This window comes from Carlito syrichta, unplaced genomic scaffold, assembly GCF_000164805.1.
Source record: "Carlito syrichta isolate Samal-C Ts95f unplaced genomic scaffold, Tarsius_syrichta-2.0.1 Scaffold309473, whole genome shotgun sequence".
NCBI classification, from domain to species: Eukaryota; Metazoa; Chordata; class Mammalia; order Primates; family Tarsiidae; genus Carlito; species Carlito syrichta.
Window position 1 is genome coordinate 810,505 of NW_007253569.1, and position 21,896 is coordinate 832,400.

The 21,896-nt window shown below is 45.6% G+C and overlaps 1 protein-coding gene across 8 annotated transcripts in view; it reads left to right on the top strand.

Annotated features, from left to right (window-relative positions):
* TFDP2 (transcription factor Dp-2) overlaps positions 1-21,533 on the top strand; it is a 138,623-nt gene extending 117,090 nt beyond the window's left edge. For 6 of the 8 annotated variants that reach the window (XM_021717215.1, XM_008067304.2, XM_008067305.2 and 3 more), the window contains 5 exons: positions 1,308-1,376; positions 8,220-8,371; positions 13,451-13,617; positions 20,100-20,202; positions 20,412-20,618. In XM_021717215.1, the coding sequence (XP_021572890.1) occupies positions 1,308-1,376; positions 8,220-8,371; positions 13,451-13,617; positions 20,100-20,202; positions 20,412-20,595 (675 nt within the window). In that variant the 3' untranslated portion in view covers positions 20,596-20,618. Of the gene's footprint in view, positions 1-1,307; positions 1,377-8,219; positions 8,372-13,450; positions 13,618-14,357; positions 14,616-20,099; positions 20,203-20,411 lie in introns of those variants that run through there. The other 2 variants (XM_008067303.1, XM_008067306.2) reach the window with 2 other exon arrangements.
* Positions 21,534-21,896: the final 363 nt, after the last annotated feature.

Consider the following 21,896-nt stretch of genomic DNA (forward strand, 5'->3'; position numbering starts at 1 on the left):
TGGGTCTCGAACCGCGGGCTCAGGCAATCCACTCGCCTCAGCCTCCCAAAGGCGTGGGATTACAGGCTGAGCCACCGAGCCCGGCTCAGACTTAAAGATCTTAATTGGCTTTTATTTGTGACTCTAGAATCAAGCAGCATCTCATTCTGATAATTAGTGAGTGTTCCTATGAGCTGAGCAGGGAAGTTGGTTTTTGACTTTTATTGGCAGAAAAGGACTGAAGAAAGCAGAAACAGAACAGAAAGTGGATTGGTCATTTCTGTGTTACTTGAGTTGGAAAGGTTAACACAAAGGGATTCCCTTGTCATGACAGCTCAGGCTGGCCTGTTGGGCAATTTAGCTTCTCTCGCTGTCTCTCTCACCCTTCCCTCTCCCCCTCCTCCCCAATCTCAGACTAACTTCATTTCAGCTTGGTAGCATGGAACTTAAGCTTAAGTAACTCAATTTTGGTTTGGTCTGTTGAACCTGGTGCAGAAGCTCCAACCAAACCAATGACCTCCTGTAAATTTTCTTAGTGAATGTCATTGACTTTTGCCCAAGGAGACAGTAAGGAACTTACCTACAAAGAAATTCAGACCTTAATAGACAACTTGGCAAGACCTTGTAGGTAGTTATGAGATTGAGACAAATAAGAGTAATTTGAAGCTGGAAAATTGATCCGAGCTTGAGTGTGTGGGATGTTTGCATAGCAGTCCTACTCATCCAAGAGTCCATTAAACTGAGATCTTAAACCAGGCCTTCCTTGCCTTATTCTTAAGGGGTGATGTAGCAAAGTCATTAATAGTCAGGTCTCTGGAACCAGAGGTTCAAATCCTGGCTCTTGCCATTCATTATTTGTGACCTTGGGCACTTACTGAGCCCCTCTCTACCCGCATTTCCTTACATGCCACATGGATGACAGCAGTACTTACCTCATAAGGTTTTTGTGAAGATGAGTTAGGATGAGGTATATAAAGTGCTTGGTTGAGTGTTGGCACTCGGAGCAAGTATAAGCTGGTACTATACTGTGGTTAGACCTAGAGTAAGAATAGCAACAGGTGCTGCATACCAAGTGTTTATTAAGTGGGTAGATTTCATTCTGGATGACAGTTTGCTACAATTCTACTGTCATACCTGCTCACTCACCCCAACCCCTGCCCCCATAAAAGGTGTGTTTTGCCTTTTATGTATTGATAGTTAAATGGGGATGAGTTTCTCTAAGAAAAATTCTTGATATCTTGGAGTAGGGACCTGGAAAGTGAGTGATACTTTACACTCTATTTACACTCTACTTACATTCATCTTATTTTGTCACCAATGTCTTAAAGATAGAGAAGCAGAGGCGGATAGAACGGATAAAGCAGAAGCGGGCCCAGCTGCAAGAACTTCTCCTGCAGGTAAAGATGTTTTTCTTCACCTTTCCTGTTTCTCCACTTCCAGGCTCTTACAGTCAGTGTGTTTTCGAATTGTGGTGCCGCTAAGAGTATCTGGTGGGCACACACCAGCAGCCTCCTTCATCTCCTGGTCTTGCTCTGCCGTTAAGATGGTCCCATCTCTCACTATCATCCGGCCCCTGGCAGCTTCCCTGTTTGACTCACATTGCAACGGTTCACTTGCTGCTCCTGCTTCCTCTGAGCATAAACCGTTAGGAGTCTTTTTGGGTTTATTTTTGCCCTTGTTTGGAATATCAACTAGTAAGGCTAGTTAGATCTTAGATGCTATAAGTACAGTAATCAAATCTACCTGGAATACTTAATTATCAGTAAATGACAGAATGACATGTAATGATCCTATAAGATTTATAGAAATACCAAAATATAAAATGCATTTATAGAAATACCAAAATATAAAATGCATTTAGAAATACCAAAATATAAAATGCATTTAAGAAAAATAGGAGCCGGGCTCGGTGGCTCAACCTGTAATCCCACGCCTTGGGAGGCTGAGGTGAGTGGATTGCCTGAGCCTGTGAGTTCAAGACCCACCTGGGCAACTTGGCGAGACATCATCTCTACAATAAATCAAAAATCAGCAAGGCGTGGTATCGCATGCCTGTAATTCTGGCTATTCGGAAGGCTGAGGCAGAAGGATCACTGGAGCCCAGCAGGTCGAGGCTGCGGTGGACAGGAGCGGCCACTGCACTCCAGTCTGGGCAACAGAGTGAAACTCCAACTCAAAAAAAAGAAAAACAGGTTTTAGGCGGGCACAATAACTCAAGCCTGTAATCCCAGCACTTTGAGAGACCAAGGCAAGAGGACTGCCTGAGTTCAGGGGTCGAGACCAGCTTGGGCAACTTGGTGATACCTCATCTCTACAATAAATCAAAAAAATAAATAAATGAACTGGGCCTGGGAGTGCGCACCTGTAGTTCCAGCTACTTGGAGGGCTGAGGTAGAAGGATTGCCTGAGCTCAACAGGTCGAGGCTGTGGTGGCTATGAACATGCCACTGCACTCCAGCCTGGGCAACAGTGAGAGTCTGACTCAAAAAAGAAAAAAGAAAAATGGGTTTTATAGTTTAATAAGGATCCCTATGTTTATAGTTTTTTGGGTAATGACCTAGAATTTGGATGATTTTTTAAAGTCTAATAGAGCCGTTGTACAATATCATGTGAGGTAAAATAACAGGATACGTGAACTTTTCTTTCCTTCTATTTTTAGTAATTGCAATTGGTGGAAAAATTTACTTCGAGTAGTGCATACATACGGACCATTTTCAGTCCAATTAGACTAGCTTTGAAAAATGAACCAAGGAACCTTTATGCGTTTGCTTTCTCAGAAGAATGTCTTTGTATGAGAAACTTTACAACCAATCATAAAATCCTTTGCCTTGAACAACTCAAGTTCCCGTTGAATTTTTGGTGTAATTCGCTTTTCAGAAATAAGGAAGCAGTAAGTTCCCAAACGTTATAGCAGGTTTTTTCCTTCAGCACTCACTTCTGATGGCCAGAATATGCTGTACTCCTAAAGACTCCAGGTGCTTCGCTTTTCACTTTCTGGATGGTTACGTTTGCAGTGGGGTTTTATGTGTTCACATTTACGTATAAGTCAGAGGTTCTAGAAGACAAGTTAGCCCTTCTGAGACCCATGGTTGACCGAGTGCAGGGACCAGGAGGGGCAGCAGGCCCAGCAGAGGGCAGTGGGTGTAGCAGAAGCTGTGGACACGGGAAGCCCCGTGCCGATGTTCTGTCCTGATGAGGCTGTTTCTTTCATGTTTGCTGTGTACTGTGTCAGGTTTTCACATAGAACCCGTGGGGCATACCCAAGGAGCCACATTGGGATAGGCGTTTTCTGTATTTTTCTTTTTTTTGAGTTGGAGTCTCACTCTGTCACCCAGACTGGAGTGCAGTGGCCGCTCCCAGCCACCGCAGCCTTGACCTGCTGGGCTCCGGCGATCCTTCCGCCTCAGCCTTCCAAGTAGCTGGAACTACAGGCGCACAATATCACGCCCGGCTAATTTTTGATTTATTGTGGAGATGAGGTCTCACCAAGTTGCCCAGGCGGGTCTCGAACCCGCGGGCTCAGGCAATTCACTCACCTCGGCCTCCCAAGGCATGGGATTATAGGCTGAGCCACTGAGCCTAGCTATTTTCTGTATTTTTCATACTGGGTTTCCAAATAAGGTTTTGTTTGAAGAAAGTGTTCTGTGGCTTTTTAAAAAAGCTCCTGCCTGGGAATCCTGCAGGCACTCCTCCTCTAACTGCTGTGCTGTCTTCTTCCCTGCTGCCTCTCTGTTGTCCCCAACCCTGCGCGGTTATCTGTAGTATTTCCCCACCAGCTCACGGTCCCTCAACCCTGTGCTGGGGGCTTCTAGAATTTCCTCAAAACCAGGGATTGTATTGGAGCTTGATTTTTTTTGGGGGGGGGAGGGCATATGTTATTTTAAAAACCCGTTTATCAACATGCCTGCAACTATCTGTTTGTTTATCAGAGAGAATGGTGCTGAGCAAGATTGCCTTTGTGTGGGACTTTCATCTCTCGATGGCCAGCACAAAGAATGGGCTTAGATATGTTTCCTCTGCTTATCTCTGTTAGTGAACATTGTATTTATTTATTTATGAGTGAGTCGGAGTCTCACTCTGTTGCCCAGGTTGGAGTGCAATGGCATTATCATGGCTCACCACAGCTTCAACCTCCTGGGCTCAAGAGAGCGAGCCTTCCATCTCAGCCTCCCAAGTAGCTGGGATTACAGGTGTATGCCACCATTTCTGGCTAATTTTTTGATTTTTTTTTAAATAGAGACTAGGTCTTGCTATTTTGCCTAGGCTGGTCTTGAGCTGCTGAGCTCAAGCACTCCTCCTACCTCAGTCTCCCCAAGCTTGGGGCTTACAAGCATATGCCGCTGTGCCTGACCTGTACTTGGAGTTTCCAAGTACTTGGAGTTTCCAAGTACTAAATTAATTTTCCTCTTCTGTCTCTCAAACCAAATATTTATAGATGATTTCATCCCAGGGGCAACCTAGTTGTCAGCATTTATGGAAATACATTGCTCTAAATCTTAAAATGAAACCCTACATATAACTGAAAACAACTTCTAATCTTCTGATGGTCACAAAACGTATTTCTTCCTAGTGTTTTGTTTTTCTTTCTTTCATCAAATAACATTTATGAAGTTGTCACAGAAATACTAATAATGAAGTTGTCACTGAATACTAATAATTTGCCGTAACTAAGCTAGCTTGATTTTTTGGTAAGTTAATGTCACAGCTCACTGATATTAGATGATATAGGTAACTATTACCTACATGCTGTCACCTCTCTTTATTCTTTTTTTTTTTTAAGTGAGAAAGCTGGAATTATTTAGAGGACAGAAAAGCTCCCACAATAGGAGGGGACCTGAAGGGGTTTTTTTTTTAATTCTTGACAATTCAAGGAAGAGCAATGTGAGGAAATTAATACCCACAGATAATCCAGACACCCAGCTTTTATCTGTAGTATTGTCCCCTCCGGCCCTTGAATCTCTTTCATATCTACTTATACTCAGCAAAATGAATGTCTGAGCACACTTAAAACTGTTCAGCCTCTAGTATAAGAGTGGAAAGGTACAAAAGGCCAAAGGAAATCAGTTCAGAATAAATGGAAGATGATTTTTGTTTTTAGTGTCAAAATAACATTGTGTGTGAATTTGTGACTGTGAGTTAAAAGTTTTAAATTAAATTAAAAATAAAACATTATGTTTTTACTGCTCTCTTCATCTAAAAAAACCTTTAATGCTATAAATGTACAGAGTATTAAACAGTGAATCATAAATACCAGGAGTGCAAAAAAATGTACACACATTTGAAGCAATGTTATTTATATATTACTTTTAGTTAGCTATAATCAGAAGTGTCTGGATGCTGATGGTAACCACTTTGAGCACCTCTTGAACGTGACTTGTATTCACCTTTTGTTATTGGTATATGTTGAGTATTACTTTTTTTTTTTTTTGAGTTGGAGTCTCACTCCATTGCCCAGACAGGAGTGCAGTGGCACACTCCCAGCCACTGCAGCCTCGACCTGCTGGGTTCCGGTAATCCTTCTGCCTCAGCCTTCTGAGTAGCCAGAATTACAGGCACACAGGCATGTGCTACCACGCCCGGCTGATTTTATTTATTTATTTATTGTAGAGATGAAGTCTAGCTAAGTTCCCCGGCAGGTCTCGAACCTGAGGACTCAGTCAATCCACTCATCTCGACCTCCCAAAGTCCTGGGATTACAGGCTGAGCCACCAAGCCCGGCCGAGTATTACAATTTTAATAGGACTTTTTTTTTCTTGACATATGTATACATTTTTGTGGCACCCTGTATATGTAAGGACTCTGCTTCAGCCTCTCAAAGTGCTGGGATCACAGGCATCTGTCACCACACCTGACTGTGTAATCTTTTTTTTTTGAGTTGGCTTCTCATTCTGTCGCCCAGGTTGGAGTGCAGTGGCACACTCACGGCCACGCAACCTCAACCTGCTGGGTTCAGGACATCCTTCCGCCTCACCCTTCCAAGTAACTAGAACTACAGACACGCGCCAACATGCCCGGCTAATTTTTTGATTTATTGTAGAGATGAGGTCTCACCAAGTTTCCCAGGCTGGTCTTGAGCCTGTGGGCTCAGGCAGTTCTTTCACCTCTGCCTCCCAAAGTACTGGGATTATAGGCGTGAGCCACCGCGCCCAGCCAGCTGTGTGATCTTAATGAAGCTTTAGTTAAGGCCCACAACTGGAAAGTAACAATCCTGAGCATAAGATTTCTTTTTTTTTTGAGTTGGAGTCTCACTCGTTCACTCAGACTGGAGTGCAGTGGCCGCTCCCGGCTACCGCAGCCTCGACCTGCTGGGCTCCAGCGATCCTTCCGCCTCAGCCTTCCGAGTAGCCGGAATAACAGGCATGCGCTACCATGCCCGGCTGATTTTTTGATTTATTGTAGATGAGGTCTTGCTGCCCGGGCGAGTCTCGAACCCGCGGGCTCAGGCAATCCACTCGCCTCAGCCTCCCAAAGGCGCGGGATTACATTACAGGCTGAGCCACCGAGCCCGGCTAAGATTTCTTAAATGTAGACAATAACTTGAGTTCATTACCACTGGGTGACAAGATGTAACAAGCTAATGAAAGACAATGAATAGCTCTGACTTTGGGGCCTTTTAAAACATCAGTCTCTTGAATGGATGAAAAACTTGAAGTACATAAAGTCTTTCTAGCTACGAAATTCTATGAAACATTTGCCTTATTAAAAGAAAATGGGGCGGTCACTTTCTTTGGCTTTTGAGTAATGGCTATAACTAAATGTAGCAGCAAGAATCGGTATAAGGATTCAGGCTGGACACAGTGTCTCTAATCCCAGTGCTTTGGGAGGCTGAGGTAGGAAGATCACTTGAACCTAAGAGTTCAGGACCAGCCTGGGCAACATAGCGAGATCCCGTCTCTACAAAAAAAATTTAAAAATTAGCTGGGCATGGTGGCGCATGCTTGTAGTCCCAGCTACTCAGGAGGCTGAGGCAGGAGGATCACCTGAGCCCAGGAGGTGGAGGCTACAATAAGCCATGATTATGCCACTGCACTATAGCCTGGGTGACAGAGTTAGACCCCAACTCTTTGGGGCATGTGAAACAATACACACACACACACACACACACACACACATATAATTTTTTTTTTAAAGTCAGAATCTCACTCTGTCACCCAGGCTGGAGTGCAGTGGCAAGCTCACGGCCACCACAAGCTCATCGCCTGACCTGCTGGGCTCAGGCGATCCTTCCACCTCTGCCTTCCAGTTAGCTGGAACTACAGGCATGCGCCACCATGCCTAGCAAATTATTTGATTTATTGTAGAGACAAAAAAATCTCACCAGGTTGCCCTGGCTGGTCTCGAACCCCTGGTCTCAAGCAGCCCTCTTGCCTCTGCTTCCCAAAGTGCTGGGATTACAGGTGTAAGCCATCATGCCCAGCAGATGTTATCTTATAATCAGGGATAAACCTGAGTTTCCTCATCTGGAAGTGTCAGGTGAGGGAGGCTTGGGGTGGATTCCAAGTTGTGTCCAGAGGGTGCTGAGAAGTTCTGTGGAGGTGCCTTAGGAGCCACATGGCCATGCCTGAGGGCATAGTGGCAGAGTTTAGGACCTGGCCCCAGTCACCCAGCGAGAACAGTGCCCCTTCCATCAGTTTTATATAGTGGGCTTCTCATGAGGTTTTATTTGAAGAAAGGATTCCATGGCCTCTACACGTTTGCATATCCTTGGGCTGGACCATTTCAAAGGCATATATACCCCAAATTCTCAGGATTCTGTGTTAGATAAATGGCATCTGCCTTGCTGTGTCACTCAACAGAAAGTTGCAGGTGCCACTGGCTGCCTCCCAGATTGCAAGGTCCTGTGTTTATGGATGGTAGAAACCACGAGGCTCGCCGGGCTCGGTGGCTCAGCCTGTAATCCCACGCCTTTGGGAGGCTGGGGTGAGTGGATTGCCTGAGCCTGCAGGTTCGAGACCCACCTGGGCAGCGAGACCCCATCTCTACAATAAATGAAAAAATCAGCCGGGCGTGGTAGCGCGTGCCTGTAATTCCAGCTACTTGGAAGGCTGAGGCGGAAGGATCGCCGGAGCCCAGCAGGTCGAGGCTGCGGTAGCCGGGAACAGCCACTGCACTCCAGTCTGGGTGACAGAGTGAGACTCCAACTCAAAAAAAAATAAAATAAATGTATTATCTCAATTCATTTAAATTTCAGCTCACTTATCCACATTAAATGACTGTGTTCTTTTTATTGATCATTACAGCAAATTGCTTTCAAGAACCTGGTACAGAGAAATCGGCAAAATGAGCAACAGAACCAAGGCCCTCCGGCTCTGAACTCGACCATTCAGCTGCCATTTATAATCATCAATACAAGCAGAAAAACAGTCATAGATTGCAGCATCTCCAGTGACAAGTGAGTTGGAGACCTGTTGGGGTGGGAGTGCAGCTGGCTTTCTGTTCACATATCCCTATCATTTGCAAAAGAGAGAAGGCTGCAATCTGTTGTCCGTCTTCTTTGGGGCATGTGAAACGCCTTCTCAAGCAGGCATGCTGTCTTCTACTGGTGTGAGCCTTGTCACTCACCCTGCCAGGCACTGTGCTACCTGTGCTATGTGTGTGACAGTGACAGGACCCGAGCTGTGACATGCCGCTGTGACATGCCGCATGTGACATGCCGCATGCCATATGTGGTAACACTGAGCAAATAAGGTAGACGCCATCATGAGGGCCCAGGACAAGGTAGGTTCGTTGGTGATTCACTGTCCTAGTTTGTTTTAGAAACTATTTTAGATCAACATATGGTATTAAACCAATTATTGGCCAGGCACGGTGGCTCACACCTGTAATCCCAGCACTTTGGAGGAGGCCAAGGTGGGAGGATTGCTTAAGCTCAGGAGTTCTAGATCAGCCTGGGCAACATAGTGAGACCTCATCTCTACACAAAGTAGAAAAGTTAGCCGGGCATGGTGGCACAAGGCTGTAGTCCCAGCTACTCGGGAAGCTGAGGGGGAGGATCACTGGAGCCCAGCAGGTCAAGGCTACAATGATTTGGGTTCATGCCACTGTACTACAGCCTGGGTGAAAGAGTGAGACCTTGTCATTTAAAAAAAAAAGCAACTATTTCTTTGTTTTACTACATTATAGTGACCTGTGCTTTGGTTTATTCACGAATGAATGAGTACACATGAGTGCTGGTGTGTGTTTTGCTTTTTTCTTTTTTTAAAGAAATTATTATTATTATTATTATTATTGAATCAGAATCACTCCATCACCCAGGCTGGAGTGCAGTGGCACGCTCATGGCTACCCCTGCTGGACTCTGGCAATCCTTCCGCCTCAGCCTTCCAAGTAGCCAGAATTACAGGTGTGTGCTACCATGCCCGGCTAACTTTTTTTTTAATTGATTGCAGGGATGAGGTCTCGCCAGTTTGCCTAGCCTGGTCTCACACCCGCTGGCTGTAATATTCATCACAGCAAATAAGCAACAACACTTTTTAAAGTATAGAATCAATTTGTCATTTGTTTTATTCTTCATGAAAAGTTTCTACCTCTGATCTTCAGGCTGTGATCAGTATCGTGAGAGGGTTGAGGGCACAGGCGGAGACGGAGCTGAGTATGAGTTGTGGCTTCCCCACACCCCTGCTCCCAAGCTCTGTTTTCTCAAGAGCAAGAGGAATGCTGCTAGGGCCTCTCACTCCCAGCCTGTGGGGGTCAGAGGAGGTCATGCCTATAAAGGATCTGACTCGAGGCATGCACTTTGTGAATGTAGCTGCTGTTGCAAGAGGGCAGCATGTAAGTTTGTTGTCCAAACTGGGATGTTTGTGAAAGCAAAGGACTCCATTAGTAATTGCCCCAGGGCCACAGGCAGACCCCAGAACTGTCCCAGGAGACAACTTCCTGTCTCCTCTGAGCTACGGCATTGCCCATGGGCCTTGTGCCCCTGGTTTTCCCCACTGTTCTCTGGTGCTTAGCTTCCCCTGTCTATCTCTGTTCTACACAGAGCTTCTGGGACACTTAAATAAGACACACACAAAATAAGAGAAGGAAAATAGTCAGCAGGGATTTCGAATCTCTCTTAAAATTGTGACTATGGACACAATGAAAACTAGCAGAGGTCATGTTGACTGTGAAGTAAGCCAGGTCTGGTTTTTGTTTTTGTTTTGAGTCGGAGTCTCACTCTGTCACCCAGGCTGGAGTGCAGTGGCACATTCACGGCCACCACAGCCTCAAACTACTGGGCTCAGGTGATCCTTCTACCTCAGCCTTCCAAGTCGCTAGAACTACAGGTACATGCTACCATGCCCAGCTTATTTTTTGATTTATTGCAGAGACAAGGTCTCACCAAGTTGCCCAGGCTGGTCTTGAACCCCTGGACTCATGCAGTCCTCTCACCTCGGCCTCCCACAGTGCTGGAGTTACTGGGTTGAGCCACCACACCCAGCCTTTTTTTTTTTTTTTTTTTTTTGAGTTGGAGTCTCACTCTGTTGCCCAGACTGGAGTGCAGTGGCCTCTCCCAGCCACCGCAGCCTCGACCTGCTGGGCTCCGGCGATCCTTCCACCTCAGCCTTCCAAGTAGCTGGAACTACAGGCGCGCACTACCACGCCCGGTTAATTTTTGATTTATTAAAGATGAGGTCTCGCCAAGTTGCCCAGGTGGGTCTCGAGCCCGCAGGCTCAGGCAGGTTTTTTTTTTTTTTTTAAGTTGGAGCCTCACTCTGACACCCAGGCTGGAATACAGTGACATGCATGTTCACGGCCACCCCAGCATCGACCTGTGGGCTCTGGCAGTCCTTCCGCCTCAGCCTTCCAAGTAGCCAGAACTACAGGCGCACTATTATGCCTGGCTAATTTTTATTTATTTTAATTGTAGAGATGAGGTCTCACCAAGTTGCCCAGGCTGTTCTCGAACCCGTGGGCTCAGGCAATCCTCTCACCTCCTCGGCCTCCCAAGGTGCTAGGATTACAGACTTGAGCCACTGCACCCAGCCAATAGTTAACATCTTTCAAAACAAAACAAAACTTAGCATTCTAGTTTCTAACTAGTTAGTCTCTTGTTTTGTGTGAGGAATTATAAAATGCTCTTCTTAGGTCTAAGCCTAAAGAGAATGACAGAATAATCTGGGAACCATTGGCCTAGGGAAACGATGAGCGCTGTCCACCCTGGCTGGGATCTGGTCAGGTTTCCACTTCTCGGGCGGTCACTGACTCATGCCCTTCCCCGCCTCCCTCTGAGTGGAGGAAGGAGGCTCTGAGCAGCCTGCCCGGACTCGTTATTCAGGGCAGGTCTGAAAACCTCCTCTTCAGTGACTTTGGCGATGCAATTTTCCCCCTTAATTAGCCAAGACGCTTTTTCACAATGAGGATTACAGTTACAAAACGGATCTGCTTTAAACAGATGCCTGAAACCTTCCCTGTGAAAGGCACCACGTCAGCTTCTTTTTGGTTGTTTTCTGAAGACTTGTTAATGTACTTTAATCAAAGTCACACACTCAGGTATGACATTTTGCTTCAAACTGTATTCTAGCCCTAAGATCTAGCATAAAAAGTTTCACCCTTCACATGATCTTAATAGAAAGAATTTCATGATAAGGTAAAACCCACCATTGTCCCCGAACTCTACCCTGCAGGGCTGAGGCCCATGGGTGGAGGTTCTCCAGGGCCAACCTAGGAGTCAGAAGAACTGTCATCCTACGCTTGCCTCTTGATTGAGAGGTTGTTGGGCAGCTGGGTGTCTGGATTGGGGGCTTTTTGGAAATGTACAGCGTATGACATGTGTCTTTTCCTTGAAACATCTTCTTCCGTAGCCTCACAAGACAGGATTTGGGGGTTGGTTTCTTTTGTTAAAAGTTCTTCATTTATTGTCTATCTAAAGTAGACTGTAGCTAGCCCTTGACTCATGAAATTGAAGCTAGCTTTCAAGATGTCTTTTTCCTCAAAGTTACTAAGCCAACTCATAGTAGGAATATCAGATTATTCAGTTAGAAAAGCTTTTCTTGGCCGGGCTCGGTGGCTTAGCCTGTAATCCCAGCACTTTGGGAGGCCAAGGTGAATGGATTGCCTGAGCCCGTGGGTTCGAGACCCGCCTGGGCAACTTGATGAGACCTCATCTCTACAACAAATCAAAAAATTAGCCGGGCGTGGTAGCGCACGCCTGTAGTTCCAGCTACTTGGAAGGCTGAGGCAGAAGGATCGCCGGAGCCCAACAGATCGAAGCTGCGGTGGCCGGAAGCGGCCACTGCACTCCAGTCTGGGTGACAGAGTGAGACTCCAACTCAAAAAACAAAAACAAAAAACAAAAAAAACCAAAAAAAAAAGTAAAACTTTTCTTTTGTGGTAAAGCTGTAGGCAACTTTGAAAAGTATTAAATTAGAACAAAATTTCTGGCCAGGCTCGGTGCCTCAGCCTGTAATCCCAGCACTTTGGGAGGCAGAGGTGAGAGGATTGCCTGAGCCCACAGGTTCGAGACCCAACCGGGCAACTTGGCGAGACCTCATCTCTACAATAAATCAAAAAATTAGCCGGGCGTGTTGGATCACTGGAGCCCAGCAGGTTGAGGCTGCAGTGGCCAGGAGCGGGCCACTGCACTCCAGCCTGGGTGACAGAGTGAAGCTCCAACTCAAAAAAAAAAAATTAAGCCGGGCTCGGTGGCTCAGCCTGTAATCCCGCGCCTTTGGGAGGTTGAGGTGAGTGGATTGGCTGAGTCCGCGGGTTCGAGACCCGCCTGGGCAGCGAGACCTCATCTCTACAATAAATTAAAAAAAAAAAATAAGTCGGGCGTGGTAGCACATGCCTGTAATTCCGGCTACTTGGAAGACTGAGGTGGAAGAATCACCGGAGCCCAGCAGGCAGAGGCTGCGGTGGCCGGGAGCGTGCCACTGCACTCCAGTCTGGGCGACAGAGTGAGACTCCAACTCAAAAAAAAAAAAAAAAATTTCTATCTCCTGTTTGCACCAGTGTTAGGGCTGAAGTTTATGAACCCGTGTTGTTCATCACAGGAAAGTGGTTGATTTGAGATGGATGTCATTCCCCTGAACACAGCAAAATGACCCATAGTTCTAAATGGTAATAATTTCTTGGCTGGGCATAGTGGCTCAAGCCTATAATTCCAGCACTTTGGGAGGTCTAGGTGAGAGGATTACCTGAGCCCACAGGTTCAAGACCAACCTGGGCAACATGGTGAGACCTCGCTCGTCTCTATAATAAATCAAAAAATTAGCCAGACGTGGGAGTGCATGCCTGTAGTTCTGGCTACTTGGAAGGCTGAGGTGGAAGGACCGCCCGAGCCCAGCAGGTCAAGGCTGTGATGGCTGTGAGTTATGCCACTGCACTCCAGCCTGGGCAACAGAGTGAAACTCCAACTCAAAAAAAAAAAGCAACATACAAACACTATAGCCGAACTTAGGCCCTCATTCTGTTCTTTAAATGTTCTTTCAAATATAGGGTAGAAAACTGTTAATGCCACCAAAAACCCCATACTTTGTTTCCTGCCGCAGGTTTGAATATCTTTTTAACTTTGACAACACCTTTGAGATCCATGATGATATAGAGGTCCTGAAGCGGATGGGAATGTCCTTTGGCCTGGAGTCAGGCAAATGCTCTCTGGAGGATCTGAAACTTGCTAAGTCACTGGTGCCAAAGGCTTTGGAAGGCTACATCACAGGTATGTTAAGTGATGCTTCCACATGTCCCTGATTAAGTGTCAAGCCCTGGCTTGTCAGAACCTTTCTTGTAGAAAACTGCAAAATTTGAGAAAATCTGTGCTTGCACCACCAAATTGCACCTTTAGCACTTTATATGATGAAGTAGGAGTTGTTTTCAAAAATTAGGTTAGATTATTTCATAACATTATGATCTTACACTTTATGTACATTTAAATTGGCTGACTCACCACTAAATTTGGCTCTTCGGAGTTATCTTTTATCTCTAGTTCCCAGTGCCTAATCAAGAGCCTAGTTACAGTAAGCTAGTAAAAGCTTGGTAAATGAGCCAGGCTCAGTGGCTCAGCCTGTAATCCCACGCCTTTGGGAGGCTGAGGTGAGTGGATTGCCTGAGCCCGTGGGTTCGAGACCCGCCTGAGCAGCAAGACCTCATCTCTACAATTAATCAAAAAATCAGCCGGGCGTGGTAGCACGCGCCTGTAGTTCCGGCTACTTGTAAGGCTGAGGCGGAAGGATCACCGGAGCCCAGTGGGTCGAAGCTGCAGTGGCCGGGAGCGGCCACTGCACTCCAGTCTGGGTGACAGAGTGAGACTCCAACTCAAAAAAAACTGGGAAGGAGGAATGTAGTTAAAGGTTTACACATCAGAAAACAAGGACAGAATGGGGTAGATATGGATTCATATTTGTGCACAAACCTCTTTGAGTTCACTGTGTTTACTATTTCTTCCTCCTTTCTCCCCAGTCTTAGTTTCTGTTAAATATTGAATAGATACAAAAGAATATTTCTACATGTCGAGTCTGAAGAGTCCCACTACAGTGTTTCCCCACCCTGACTCCCATCTGGCTGAGGAGACAGCACGACTGCTCGCATCCCCTGGGTGCCCACTCTCGGCTCTGCGCCCTACCGACCCTTGAAGTGGAACCACTCTTGAATGTTTTTATCCTTCACTTGCTTTTCTTTAAGATACAAACAGACTTGGCCAACTAGAAAAAATTTATTATTTCATTCTGCCTACTTCTGACTCTATAAATGGAATCATAGTGCTACATTCTTTACTGATGTGATTTTTTTTTCACTCAGAATCATGTTCTTTAGAGCCATCCATGTGGTTTATGGTAGCTGTGAGTCCTACATTTTTTTTTGTTGAGTCAGAGTCTCAGTCTGTCACCCAGGCTGGAGTGCAGCTGCACACTCACGGCAACCACAGCTTCAACCTGCTGGGCTCAGGCGATCCTTCTGCCTCAGCCTTCATGTAACTCGAACTACAGGCGTGTGCCACCACACCTGGCTCATTTTTTATTTATTGTAGAGAAGAGTCTTGCCAAATTGCCCGGGCTGGTCTCAAACCCATGGGCTCAGGCAATCCTCTCACCTCAGCCTCTCAAAGAGCTGGGATTATAGGCGTGAGCCACTGTGCCGAATCCTACATCTTTATTTCTGTATAAAATTCCACTGTGAGCCAGGCTCGGTGGCTTAGCCTATAATCCTGCGCCTTGGGAGGCTGAGGTGAGTGGATTGCCTGAGCCCGTGGATTCAACACCCGCCTGGGCAACTTGGCGAGACCTTATCTCTACAGTAAATCAAAAAATTAGCCAGGCGTGGCAGCACGTGCCTATAGTTCCAGCTACTTGGAAGTCTGAGGCAGAAGGATCGCCGGAGCCCAGCAGGTCGAGGCTGCAGTGGCTGGGAGCGGCCACTGCACTCCAGTCTGGGCAACAGAGTGACTCCGACTCAAAAAAAAAAAAAATTCCACTGTGTACATATAGTACAGTTTATTTGTTCTTTATTGGCCATCTTTAGTTTGTTTTTAATTTCTTGATTTTTTTTTTTGAGTCAGTGTCTCACTCTGTCGCCCAGGCTGGAGTGCAATGGCACATTCACAGCTACCATAGCCTTAGCCACCTGCTGGGCTCAGGCGATCCTTCTACCTGAGCCTTTTACGTAGCTGGAATTACAGGGGTGTGCCACTGCACCCAGCTAATTGTTTGATTGATTGTAGAGATGAGGTCTTGCCATGTTGCCCAGGATGGTCTAGAACCCCTGGGCTCAGGGAATCCTCTTGCCATAGCCTCCCATAGTGGTGGGATCACAGGCTTGAGCCACCACGCCCAGCTCCAATCTCTTGATCTTAATATCCAGTGCTGTGTTCAACATTCTTATACGTGTGCCCTAGTGCCCATGTGCAAACATAAGATTGAAGTTACTGAGTCAAAGCTGGATACATCTTCAACTTTACTAGATAGTGCCAAAAAGTTTCAATCTAATTTTACCAAAGTGCACTCTCACCAGCAGAGAAGTGTGTTATTTTCCCAAACAGGTGGGTCTGATATGGTAACACTGCAGTTTTTCAAAATTGAGATTTAATTCATATACCGTAAAATATTCCATTTTTAAGAGCACAGTTTTGGTATATTCACAAGGTTGTTACCATCACCACTACCAAATTCCAGAACATTTTTATTAAAAACCCCAAAAAGAAACCCTGCAGCTGTTAGCAGTCACTCTGTTTTCCCTGCTCCCTCCCAGCCCCTGGAAGCCACCAGTCTATTTCCTATAACTATGGATTTGTCTGTTCTGGACATTTCCTGTGTCCATGGAGTCATGCAGCCTGAGCTGTTCGTGTATGGCTTCTTTCCCTTAGCACTATTTTTTCAAGGCTCACCTGTGGGCAGTGTCGTCCGTACTTCATTGCTTTTTATGGCCAAATAATACTCCATTTTGTGGCTGTACCACAATGTATTTATCCATCATCAATTGGTGGCCATATGAATTGTTTCCACTTTTTGGCTATTTTGAATGATGCCGCTGCTAACATTTTTGTGAAAGTGTGTGTGTAAACATGTTTTTAGCTCTGTTGGGTATATACCTCAGAGTAGAATTGTTGGCTCAGCTTGTTTCTCTGTGTTTAACATTATAGGGAACAGCCTAACTGGTTTGTTTTCCAAAAAGCTGATGCATCCTTCACGATCCTCTCAGCAGTGTATGAGAGTTTGTTTCTCTGTGTCCTTTTTTTTTTGAGTTGGAGTCTCCCTCTGTCGCCCAGACTGGAGTGCAGTGGCCGTTCCCGGCCACCGCAGCCTCGACCTGCTGGGCTCTGGCGATCCTTCTGCCTCAGCCTTCCAAGTAGCTGGAATTACAGGTGCACGCTACCACACCCGGCTGATTTTTTTATTTATTGTAGAGATGAGGTCTCGCTGCCCAGGCGGGTCTTGAACCCACGGGCTCAGGCAGTCCACTCACCTCAGCCTCCCAAAGGTGCGGGATTACAGGCTGAGCCATCGAGCCTGGCCTCTATGTCCTTTTTACACTTGCTGTTGTCTGTCATTTGAGTTCTAGCCTTCCTTGTGGATGTGAAATGGTGGTGTCTCACTGTGGTTTTGGTTTGCATTTCCCTGATGACTTTTGGTGTGGAGCATCTTTTCGTGTGTTTATTGGCCATGTCTATGTCTTCTTTGGAGAAATGTCTATTCATGTTCCTTGCCCATTTTTTAATAGTTACTTTTTTATTGTGAGTTACAAGGGTACGCTGAGTATTCTTAAAAACGGAAACGTATTTTTTGCATATTCTATAATTAAGATCTTTTTTGCTAATACAGAAATCTTCCTGGTTGTTCCAGTTCCTAACAATATTATATATTCTGCAAATAAAATTTGAATATATAAACTGTTTTTGGCTGGGCTCAGTGGCTTACTCCTATAATCCCAGCACTTTGAGAGGTGAGAGGATTGCCTGAGCCCACCGGTTCAAGACCAGCCTGGGCAACTTAGTGAGACCTCATCTCTACAATAAATCAAAAAACCAGATGTGATGGCATGTGCCTGTAGTTCCAGCTACTTAGGAGGCTTAGGTGGAAGGATCGCCTGAGCTCAGTAGGTTGGTTGTGGTGGCTGTGCACGTGCCACTGCACTCCAGCCTGGGTGGCAGAGTGAGACTCCAACTCAAAAAACAAAACAACAATGTTTTTGCTTTCTTTTATTTCCTTCATTTATAGGTATTACCACCTAGAATTTGTCATCACTTTTTAAAAGCATTTTAAGCCAGGCGCAATGGCTCACATTTATAATCCCAGCACTTTGGGAGGCTGAGGCTAGAGGATTGCTTGAGCCCATGGGTTCGAGAGCAACCTGACCAACTTAGCAAGACCTCATCTCTACAATTTAAAAAAAAAAAAGTAGCCAGGCATGGTGGTGCAGGCCTGTAATTCCAGCTGTTTGGAAGGTTGAGGCAGGAGGATCACCTGAACCCAGCGTGTTGATGCTGCGGTGGCCGTGAGCATGCCACTGTACTACAGACTGGGTGACAGAGTAAGACTTCAACTAAAAAAAAATTAAATAAACAAGTAAATAAATAAAAGTATTTTAATATGAGTGCTAAAGTATATTAAACCATATATAAGCAAAAAGGTAGTTTAGATGTTGTTTTATTTTATGGTTTTGGCTTGTGGTCACACAGAAGAGTTTGTCGACTGAAATCTGGCTCCTGTTTGATTAGCTCTTAAATTGGCACCACCTACCCCCTGCCGCTCCTCGTCCCTCAGCCCACCTGTCCCAAATGCCCACCCTGCCCCTTGCTCCCAGGCGCTCTCCCGGCTGTGGGTCCCGCTGTGTCATTAGCAGCAGTCAGATTGGCAGGCCGGCAGGGTCTGAATAAAGGGCTTGCTCGATAAATCACCAGAACGTTACTTTAGCTCATTCCCAGTGAAAAGACTCAGGACGATTAGGCAGGCTCTATGGTTTTGATCTCTCCGTGACCTCATTTGCAGACTGGGACACAGATTCGCTGGTTAGTTCAAAGAAAGAAACGTGTGCCTTTAGTGTGCAGAAGGGCAGAATGGCTCTTGGGCAGAAGTGTGAGAACTATTATGAAAGAAATGTAGGCTTTTCAGATCCAGTGTAAAAAGAAAACGTAATGTGTTGCACTCACAAACAAGTAAATAACCCTGTTGTGACAGAAAGTTCCATGGTCCTGTATGCTCATTAATATTCAGGACAGGATTCTGGCTTTAATTTCATTTTCTTATACAGACTTGTTCTTATTTAATATATTTAAAGTCTGCTATTCTTGGAATTGAAGTCCCTTTTTTTCACATCTGCCTTAGTTAGCCTCTGAAGAAAAACGTTTACAAGCCCATTGTAAAATTAGTGTAGTCATTTATTTTACTTTTTTCCTACACGGGAATGGCCTCACTTGGTCAGACAGTGGCAAGATGCCATAGGGTTTCCAGTCTAAGCACATATACTTTCTATTTTTTGCACAGTAATTTCAAAAAATTTTGATTCAATGAAATAAAAGCTCATATTGGCAGATTACATTTTCTGAGTATATATTGGTCTTACAAAGTAAGTCAAATAATTTCTTTTTAGGAGTATATTTTTAATGTGTCTACCACATACTTCGTAAAGTCACTGTTGAAAGAGACAGTACGACAATATTCAGTAACATTTAGACTTATATATTCCAGTTACTCCCTGTTTTGAACTAATATTATGTACAGGGAGATACATATTAAATAAGTAAAATTACAGTGAGAATTGATCCGTGTTGTAATAGGAGAAGTATGCATAGAAAATAAGGTTACAAGGAGATATCCAGAATAATGTCTGTCTCCCCCTCATTAAAAACATGACTGTATATGACCTTTTAAAATAAGGTCCAGTTTGAATTATAAAGCACAGGACACCAGGAAAAAACTTGTCAGGAAAAGAATGGGTCTTTGATGAGTAATTGCAGCACTGAGTTCACCAGGGGGTGCTTGAAGAGACAGTGTGGGGAGCGGGGGTTGGGCAAAAATGTGTCTGTCTGCCCCGCCAGTAGGCGGCCCTTCTTACCTAAGATTTATTTACTTGTTTGTTTATTTTTTGAGTTGAAGTCTCACTCTGTCACCTCAGTCTCGACCTGCTGGGGTCAGGCAACCTTCTGCCTCAGCCTCCCAAGTCGCTGGACTATAACCATGATGCCACCACGCCCCGCTCATTTTTTGATTTATTGCAGAGATGAGGTCTCGCCAAGTTGCCCGGGCTGGCCTCCAATCCCTGGGCTCAAGCAACCTTCTCACCTCAGCCTCCCAAAATGCTGGGATGATAGGCATGAGCCATCGCGCCTGGCCTCAAAGATATTTCTGACTTGGCATTCTCTTTGCCCACTCCTGGCTGTGGCGGTGACCACTACAGTCTAGGTCTTTTGTGATGAGGACCACATGTGTTCAGGATAATACACTGACACTGTGGCCAAGAGTGGTGCCCTGTGGAGGGCTTATCTAAGACAAAAGAAGAGTCTGCCTTCCTATATTTTTTCCTGCTCTTATGTTCTAGAATATTTTTGCTTCCAAGAAGATGAAGAAACCTGGGTTCTCCAGGGCAGGAGAATTGTCTAGCCACATTAGTTAAGCTTATCCCTCACTTTTCTGTGCTCTCTTTGGACCATAACAGCCGCCACAGAACTCGCAGGACCTATTATCTTCTGTTTTCATTTTTTTCCTTTAGATATCTCCACAGGACCTTCTTGGTTAAATCAGGGACTGCTGAACTCCTCCCAGTCAGCTTCAAATTTAGACCTGACCACTGGTGCCACCTTACCCCAGTCAAGGTACGTATTTCTTTCAAGGTTAGAAAGGCAAACCGCAGAGCCCTGACTCTCCAAGGGGGCGAGCCAGGGCTGCGTTCCTGCCGGCACAGGCCCTCAGCGGGCCGGTGGCAGGTCTCGCCGGTAGCGTCGCCTTTCTCTCTTTATCCCTGTGCTGTACAAAAATGTTGACACGACATTAATGCGTCTGTGTGTTTTTAATCGTTTGCTAGTGTAAACCAAGGGTTATGCTTGGATGCTGAAGTGGCCTTAGCAACCGGGCAGTTCCTGGCCCCAAACAGTCACCAGTCCAGCAGTGCTGCTTCTCACTGCTCCGAGTCCCGAGGCGAGACCCCCTGTTCGTTCAATGACGAAGACGAGGAAGATGACGAGGAGGATTCCTCCTCCCCAGAATAAAGACGAGAGAAAGCCTCCGTTTCCGTGTGTGACGCTCATGTGTATTTTTAGTGTGAGCTCTTGTTTTTGAAGTGATTGCTTCCGTCTTTGCCTTTGTTTGCACTGTGTGTTCAGTGAAAACTAGAGAAACACAATCAGCAAATTCCACGAGGCCGAGATGATGGAGATGAAAGTTAACGTAGTGTGAATGAAAACTCTGCCCCGCAGAGCATAGATCATACTGGAAACCAAGCCTGTTTTCTGAGGCGACAGGGGCGGGGGGTGGCTCGTCACTGAAGAGCTGGCAGCCTGAGGTTCGTTATCTTCCGATGCAGGGTCTCTGTGCATCCCACAGCCACGCAGTTGTTTTCAGAGTTGAGGTTGCTACAAGGGGCCGTCCCGGACGATCTTGCTTCTGATGTTTCTCCCTGGCCTGGACTGCCTTTCCCAAGGCAGGCATAAACATGGACGTCCCCAGCAGGAGCAGCTCTCCAGGGAGGTGTCCGCAGCCACCCTTCTGTTGAGGTGCTGGACGCATCAGCTGCCTTAGACAGCTTCTAGAAAGGAGCGAGCGCTAATTCTTAAGTGACATTTAGGATAATTTATAGTGTGACTGAAATCATCATTATTAGCCAATGCATTGGTGCATAGAATTTACTAGGGCTACTTCTGAAAGCCAAAATAGAATAGTGCATTAAATACTTTGCCAGCACTGCCTTTTGCCAGCATTCTCAACCTGGAGTTTTACAGAGGAAACTGTGTCTGTAGTTTTAATCAAAGCTATGCATTTCCTAGCGTTTTCATTTCAAACAAAACAAAGAAACAAATTCCTATGACCAAATTGCTTGCCTTCAGTTCCCTGTAGTACTTGTATGATTTCACCCCATGTGCAATTTGTGACAATGAACCAAATGTCATTACTTTTGTCGTCAAAGAAAAGTCTATTTCAAGAATATGAACAGCAATGTTTCCTTGTACATGTCACCTTTTTTCACATTCTCATTCATCCAAATGACCTCAGTTGGGTTCGTTCCTGGGTAAATTGCGTTTCAAACTAGCCCCGTATGAGCGTCTCACAGAAACACTGGCACACCCCGAACACTCCAGCTGACTAGAGTGGTAGTAGTGTGGTGATACTTTGGTGTGTCATTTCATAGTCAGAGCTGCCATTAGAAACACTGCTGGTGTATGTTCATGATTCCTGCTCCTCTGAGTGTTGGGACACCCGCCACCATGGTCAGACCCAGGCCTAAGTTCATGTTAAGGTCCTGAAAAGGAGCAAATAATGGGGAGTGAGCTGTAAAGCTTTGACTTGAGCAGAT